This window comes from Podarcis tiliguerta (assembly GCF_965153285.1).
Source record: "Podarcis tiliguerta genome assembly, chromosome: 5".
NCBI lineage: Eukaryota > Metazoa > Chordata > Lepidosauria > Squamata > Lacertidae > Podarcis > Podarcis tiliguerta.
The window spans coordinates 60,528,327-60,536,190 of NC_139538.1; the positions used below are offsets into that span (position 1 = coordinate 60,528,327).

Below are 7,864 nucleotides of genomic sequence, written 5' to 3' on the forward strand. Positions count from 1 at the left end.
TGTGGGGCTTGAGAGGTCTAGGAGCTTGGGGTCTGCTCCTGGATCTCTCAGCAATCTGCAATGGACCAGCCAGGATGTCTGATTCCCAACTGCTCAACAATGAAAGCAACAAACCGACTCATCTGATCCTCTCTAAATTATGAAGCCGCTTGGGGAGAACCAGGCTGTGGTGTTTTCCTAGAAGGCCTGTGAACTCCAGGCCTTGCACACAAAACAACTGCCTGGATTGTTTCATTGGAAGGGCCTTTTGGATCTTGGGGGTCCAGCAAAAAATGTAGCTTGCCTGGCCATGCTATACTGAATGGAAAAAGCTTAACTCTGATCGAACAGCAACAACCGACGATGCTTCTTTTCCCCATTAAAGCTCACCTTTGCCTTCTCTGACATCCATTTTACGACCCTGGCAGCTCTTTAAGGCAATACACTCTGAAAGGGGTCCTCATTCCAGTCTGAAGAAGACGGCAAATGATATCCAGGCCCGTTTTTCTCCGAAATGTGTATTTGAAAAAAAAGAAAAGAAAAAAGAAAAGAAGAAATGGCCGTTGCTCCGAGCGCGGGGTATTGGAATTCCCCGGTTGCCTTTTGAAGCCTCCTTCAATCGAGTCGGGCAGTAAGCGAACATTTGCATAGACGGATAAAGGATGTGACAAGTCCTGTAAATCGCTTACAATCCAATGAAATTATCTCTCGGCAGACACGGTGGAGCCAGCCCTACCAGGGCTTTGGAAAATGTGCGAACAACCTCTTTTGTCGGGGAGGCATGATGATAATGAGCCGGTACTTATCTGGTCTTTGATGTTGTGTTTGCCCCTGTCGCTGTTTGCTTGGGGGCGCCCCATATAAGGGAAGATGCGCGTCACGGCCTGCGCGTCCAAAGGCTTCAGCTCATCCAGCGCACAGTACCCGGGCTCGTCTAACCCCCGACGGCAAGCGCGCCATGACCAAGGCTCCCTTCTCGGTAGAGTGGCTCTCCCAGAGCAGCCAAGCCACCAGCCACGCCCGGAACAGGGAAGGAGTCAGCCCAACCGCGTCTTCGGCCTTCCCCGACGGCATCCGGACCCAGCAGAGCGAGCCTCCGTCTAATTGCCGGTCTGCCGGGAGAGAAGGAAGGCCGGTCGGGGAAAAAGTCGTTCCCAGGGGCCACGAACCGCCTTCTGAACACCTCCCTTCGCTCCAGAAGAAAGTGAATTCCTCCTCGACGTCAGCAGGTACTACTTCTCTAGCAGGCTCCGATTCATGGAGGAGAGGCTATCAATTTGCCTTCACTATACTCTGCTTCCAATTTGTGTCCTGATTGATACCAGCTGCTGGGAAACGGAGGTGGGGAGAACGCTATTGAGCTTCCCATGGTCATCTGGTTGGCTACTGTTAAGACCAGGACGCCGGACTTGCTGGGCCGCTGGCCTGATCCAGCACTGCTCTTATTGTTTTTATAGGTCTTTCCCATTGATCTCCGGGTTTCTAAACTCGCAATTCCTCGGAAGCAAGTGCCCCGGCTGTTGCTTTTTTTCGACGGAATAATGCAACTTTGGGGAAGGGCGAATCCTAATGCTCTCTATAGAGTCTAGCCGGACTTTCCAACGTGGGGAATATTGCCCGTCGGGGCGCGATGGGGTTTTCTGGGGACGCTGGTTCGAAAGCCTAGGAGGTTGGAAAGGCGGCTTCAACATTAATAATGGGGAGGCGAGACACTGGCTCGGTTTTCCTAACAATCGAGCACGGAATAGAGTATAGGCCACTTACTATTTCCCGGTTTCCCGGTCACTGATCAGGTCCTTTGCTTCCTTTCAATTCCTTCGACAAGGCCGAGCTGCGAAAACCATTGATCGCAAGCCGCTTTCCCTAAAACCCATCCGAGCCCTTCTTTCCACCTGGAAATAGTGGCCTGTGTTTCCACCACTATCTGTCAAACTAAAAGCCAACTTTGCGGGGGAAGACCTGGCTGAAATATATCCCGATCCTGTGCGGAAAGTCCTAACCAGCTCTATAAGACTTAATCACCCAGGTGAAACTCTTACATCAAATGGCAAACTCAGGTGTAGGAATCATAGAATCATTGACTTAGGAGGGCCCACGAGGGTCACTTGGCCCAACGTGGAGCTCGAAACCACGGCTCTTGAGATTAAAAGTCTCATGCTCTTATCAACAAACTGCCCAGGGCAGAGTAAGGGAATCGCGACTGTTGGTGTGGCGGTTCAGACCCTTTGCAACTTCCTCCCATCAGTCGGTCACCTCTTTTATTATCTTTTCGGCATCTATTGAAGTCCTTTCTCTTTTAACAAGTCTTTTAAGTGGAGATCTCCCCACCCCCCAGTCTTCTCTGCATTGGCCTAGAAGTCGCTTGTGTGTGTTGTTATTGATGTTTTTATTGTGAAATAGTTCGGGGTTTTCAAAGAGAGCGATTGATAGAGCAAAATAAAATAGAGGATAATGGAAGTGTTTTCCCGGTGCTGTGAATGAACGGCGCTAAAACTGCAATGCGATGCATACTTATATCGGGAGTAATTTCTCTTCAGTGCAATGGGGCTCTTTTTAAAAAAATAAGACATGCATGTAGGCTGGACGAATGAGCCGGAAATAGCTGAGCCCAGCTTACTGCCCTAGGATTTTGAGGGGGATAAAACATCAGTTTCTCCGAACACGGGAAATGTGTTCCTTTACCCGCTATTGATTTCCACGGTGGGCGTGTCCCTGACCATCTGGCTTTTGTCTCTTCTTTCTGCCAGAGGCGTCTGAGGCTCCCAAGCAGACGTGGAGTGCAACTGAGGGCAGCTCGGACGGCGAAGGGAGCCTCTCGGAGAGCCAGGCCCCTGAAGACGGCAGCGGCAGTAGAAGCACCAACAGCCGTCGCTTGCGCACCGCTTTCAGCGTGGAGCAGATCAGCACCTTGGAGAACTCCTTTAAGCGGCACAGGTACTTGGGCGCCGCAGAGAGACGCAAACTGGCCAGTAAGATGCAACTCTCCGAAGTCCAGGTAAGCGACCAGACTGGCTCAACTCCTGACAGACTCAGAGAGACCCTAAAATGGCTATTATACTGAGTAAAAGACAATAAAATAATCTAGCTACTTTTGGGGAGGCAGGTGGGTATGGATGTGTGCATGAGAGAATTTCCTTGACTGACTTTTCTTAACTTTAAACAATTCTTACTGCATTTTATATTATGCCTTTCCTTCAGCGTGAGGTTCAAGGTCTCCACCCACCACCACCAAAAAAATGACAATCTGGAAATGACATGGTGGTGTGGGAAATTTTAAAGAAGCAGAAGGATTTCAACATAAAAGTGGTTGAGTGAGGGAGAATGCTCTGTTAACCAATGAAGGGCTCCTCCATTAGTTCATCCACTTCTCTCTCTCTCTCCTGTCCACAGATCAAGACTTGGTTCCAGAACCGGCGGATGAAACTGAAGCGTCAGTTGCAGGAGATGAGACCCGAAACTTTTCATGCAGTGCCATTTTACAGCCCCCTCCCTTTTGGACCTCAAAGTGGGCCTGTGTCCTATGTTTACTCTCCACACCAGCATACTTTCACTGGGAGGGAAGCTGTTCCTTCTGGCATCCCCTTCCCTCCAATGCCAGCTCCAACTCTGGATCCCAGAAGCAACTCTGGAGGGCAACCTGGTGCTCTCTGGCCAATGCCCATGCCCTACTTCATAGGATGCCAGGACCCTAGAACTGTCTTCCTGCCCCTCTGAGTCAATCGTCAGGAACGCTGCTGACCCACAGAAGGATTTGCACTAAAGTCTGCTCTTCCAGAGCTATATTTATAGCTACCGAGATTCCTGAATACATAGGTTTTGAATATATTTTGCACAGCAATGTATGTTTTGTTAAAAAAGCTAATTCATTCAGCAAGACCTTAACTGAGTTTTGACATTTAAACGAGGGCTTGACACAGACCAGCTTCAAGCTGCCCCTTAAATTTAGGTCATAGGGCAGAACAGCAACATCTGGAGAAGCCTGATATAAAATTAGACAAGAGCCCGTCACCTGTGATCGATTTAGTAAGATCAGCTTATGCTTGATTTAGGGCTTGATAGTGTGTTGTTCGGAAAGTTGTGCAATAATAGCATCAGAGAGATGTTAAACACTGTGATTAACTTACTTCTTTGTAAGGGTGACCCTGAGAACATTGATGTGCCATAAAATTCTGGTGTTCATTCACAACCCACTGATAAAGTTGTCTGTGTTTGCAGTGCAATATATTGTACTTTTATCAATATATTGCTCTGTATGATAAGATGTAAGCCATAAGCTAATTCAAAATGCTTTCTGCATTAATAGGTATGTTTTTAGCTGAGGTGGGGATTGGCCTTTTTTTTTTTTTTTTTTGCAATAACAAATACAGCAAATAACTGGAACCATTTATTTTGGTAAAGATGTATGCATGTGCAGAATTAATCAGATATATACTATTAGTATATAGAGCCCTTAACAGCCTGGGACCACTTTATTTGTGGAATTGCCTTGTCCCATAAATGCCCTTTCGAATATTTTTTAAATACCTAGAATTTAAATTTTGTTGGGTAAACCACTTAGAGATTTTATTACAGTAAAGCAGTGCATCCATTTTGTTTTTTTAAAAAACAGCTATATAATTTTAACATTTGTGTAGTGCTTTCAGGTATTTACATGCATTACCTAGTTGTTATGCTAACAACAATCCTGTAAACAAGATCCATGGGCAAAATGTGCCTCCAGACCTCTCAGGCGCTTGGGACTTTCCCCCAGGCCTCACCCCATCCTAGTCACGCATCCTCTCCCCAGCCATGTTTGGCACATTCCTTTGCTGTTTTTGCCTGGCTGGAATGTGTCTATGAACTCTGATCATGTTTTTTGCTTCCCTGGATGGAGGATAGAGGTCTCTGTGTGTGTATGTGTAGAAACTAGCCTAATGTACAGAGGTAACATTCACTTGTTCCTCTGCCTATGTGTTCCTCTGGCTCTGCTCCCCATGGTCCTGGGGCCTCCAGAAAGGCTGAAAAGGAGTCCCCAGTCCAGGTTATTGTTCCCCATAAAGTAGATGAGGACTGAGGGAACTTGCCACATTCCTTTTTTAAAATCCTTATGATACAGTGGTACCTTTGGTTACAGACGCTTCAGGTTACAGACTCTGCTAACCCAGAAATAGTACCTCGGGTTAAGAACTTTGCTTCAGGATGAGAACAGAAATTGCACGATGGCAGTGCAGCGACAGCGGCAGGAGGCCCCATTAGCTAAAGCGGTGCTTCAGGTTAAGAACAGTTTCAGGTTAAGAATGGACCTCCAGAACAAATGTAAGTTCTTAACCAGAGGTACCACTGTACTAGGCATTTATATTATACTACTTTTCTACTCAGGTAACTAAAACAGTCCTGCAAGGTAGATCATTAATATTCCCCACATTACAGAATAGGGGTTTATAGTGAGCTGCTTTGTAATTTGCAGGGCAGGCTTATTCATGTCTACTCAGAAGCAAATTCCATCAGGTTCAATGGAGTTTATTCTCAGGTTATAGGACTATAGCTCAGTGGTAGAGCAAATGCTTTGCATGCAGAAGGTCCAGGATTTAGTGCCTAGCAACTTCAGGTAGGACTGGAAAAGTCCTGAAATCCTGGGGAGCTGCTGCCAGTCAGTGTAGGGAATGCTGACTTTGATGGACCAATAGTCTGTATAAGAGAGCTTTCCATGTTCCTAATGTTAGCACTTTAGACGAAGTGGCCCAACAGAAAAGAAATCTAATCATTTTGTATCTTTTGGATAGTCCACAGATATTTGAATTGTGATTGTATTTGATTTGATCTGCTCTGATTTAATATTACAGCATTTGTGCAAATGTTGAGAAGTGAATTATTAATCGGCTAATGAGTATTAAGAGGAGATTTCATCTTTCTACTTTATTTCAATGTGTATATTTTTATATGCTCCCCACACAATAAAAAAAAAGTTTTGGAAGTTTCATTTGGTTCACTTTGCAAGCCTTCTCTCTCTTTTCTTTAATGGATTCATTTAGGTTTTGTGTGTGTGTGTGTCTGTGTGTGTCTTTTAGCATGCCTCTTGACATGCACTAGATTCCCAGAGAAATAATTGAACCCAGATCTGGATCAAGTTGAGGTCCATGTCATCATGAAGTAGCAATACAGAGCTGATACTCCCTCCACTTCCAGCTGGGTGTGTTTCCATAAAAATACACATTTTCAAACTTGCATATATATCCAGCTAAATTATACTCTAGAGTAGACCCATTGATGTTAATGGACCTATGTTAGTCATGCCCATTAGTTTCAATAGGTCTGCTCTGAGTATGACTAGCATTGGATACAACCCTTCAATTTAATTTACAAGCCTATGGATTTAATGGGTAACTTGAGAATGCAATAGGTGAAGTACCACTTTTTCTGCTTTGTTGCTTAAACGGCATACAGACGTGTAATTGCATTTCTATACAGCAGGCTGTTCCTAAGGGCACAGGAACACTGATTAGGTGTCTCTTCTGGCATAGTAAAACTTGAGCCAAGCCTTATGCCTCATAATGGGTAATTTCATTTGCTTCACTGGGATTCTGCAAGATCTGGCTCTTTGCTTTGAATAAAAGGCAAGGTATCTGAGATCAGAGCCCATCCCTAAACCCAAATCCTCATGCTGAAATGACTTCACATACCTTAATTCAGATGTTGATTGTGTGTTTTAAGATTGGGACCCTTAAACTCTAATCTCAGCCTTAATCCAGACTAGCTGGGGTTGATGGGAGTTGGAGCCCAATAAGATAGCGAGTCAGCAGGCAAAACTAGAATGAGTTGGCTCTGTCTGGCATTGGCTCCATCCACTGTTGACCTCTCCACTTTCCACCAGCTCCAATGAGCACTTATCTGCCACTGCCTGTCTGCTACTTTAAGCAGCAGGCTGCAGCCCTTCCCTTGCAAAGAACCACTTGTGAGTGTCTAGTGATATTCTAGTCCTTACCCAGCACTGGACTGGATGCACTTGAGAGGCACAGGTCCCCGTCCCCCCCCAAATCTAGAGCAGCTTACCGTGAAGGCCCCTTATATGTCCTTTTGTACAGCCCCTACATTCTTGCAACTCTGAGCTCTTAAGGTTGGGTTGCCCTATTTCCAAAAGTAAAAAGCAGGACACCACGAAAATAAAAATGAGGGACGCCCCCCCCCCAAAAAAAATTGTTGAGCTTTTTAAAGGAAAACCCAGATGTTGTTGAGCTTTTTTTTCTTTTTTTTTTACAAAAACACACAGAAAAAAAAATTGATTAACTTGCCTAAGATCCAGGACAAAGCACCATATTTCAGAAATTCTCCCCGGACATCATTTCTGCCTTTGAAATCCTGGTAATGTTTGGGAAAATCTGAACGCATGGCAGCCCTGTCTTAAGGATAAGATAGAAATAAATCACAGGGAACAAGTGACTACCTCAGTGAAAATGTATTCATAATGAGGAATACCCAGTAGTGAAATCCTATTTAAGGACATTTGATCAGGATGATGTATGGACGCATCATCTGGAAAACAGGTGGCATATAGTGCGTGGTTCATTCATGTAACTCAGTTCAGTTGCCCTTGTTCATTTATTCTCCTTCCCTGTTGAGCCTGGATTGGAGCATAAATAGATGGAATCCTACCATAGCCTTCAGCAACAATGAACATATAACTGATGGGAACATCTGGAAGCTAATAGCAGATTGCCAGGGTGGTGGAATGTACCATTTCATACTGCATCCTGTCTCTAGCCTTACTCATCCTTATGTGAATCAGTTACTGAGCAAAAAGGGGGAAAGAGTTTCTGGTGTTATATTTCTTCTCTCTTCAATGTGATGAAAGACTAAGATGTCTCCAAGGGAACCCTGACATGTGACTTTATCAGACAAAAAGGAGATT

The 7,864-nt window shown here is 45.1% G+C and overlaps 1 protein-coding gene across 1 annotated transcript; it reads left to right on the top strand.

The window, feature by feature from the left end:
• Positions 1-934: 934 nt before the first annotated feature.
• Positions 935-3,770, top strand: LOC310677606 (uncharacterized protein). Its single transcript, XM_083440682.1, has 3 exons — positions 935-1,208; positions 2,727-2,974; positions 3,370-3,770. Exons 1-3 carry the CDS (start codon positions 938-940, stop codon positions 3,691-3,693), a joined length of 843 nt encoding a protein of 280 aa, XP_083296808.1. The 5' UTR covers positions 935-937; the 3' UTR covers positions 3,694-3,770.
• The last annotated feature ends 4,094 nt before the right edge of the window (positions 3,771-7,864 follow it).

What these genes read in the sequence shown, in the direction of transcription:
- LOC310677606 (XM_083440682.1), top strand. Translation starts at nt 938, where the DNA reads ATGACCAAGGCTCCCTTCTCGGTAGAGTGGCTCTCCCAGAGCAGCCAA. An exon ending in TTCCTCCTCGACGTCAGCAG is followed by an intron (nt 1,209 to 2,726) that starts GTACTACTTCTC and finishes TCTTTCTGCCAG; the next exon opens with AGGCGTCTGAGGCTCCCAAG. An exon ending in TGCAACTCTCCGAAGTCCAG is followed by an intron (nt 2,975 to 3,369) that starts GTAAGCGACCAG and finishes TCCTGTCCACAG; the next exon opens with ATCAAGACTTGGTTCCAGAA.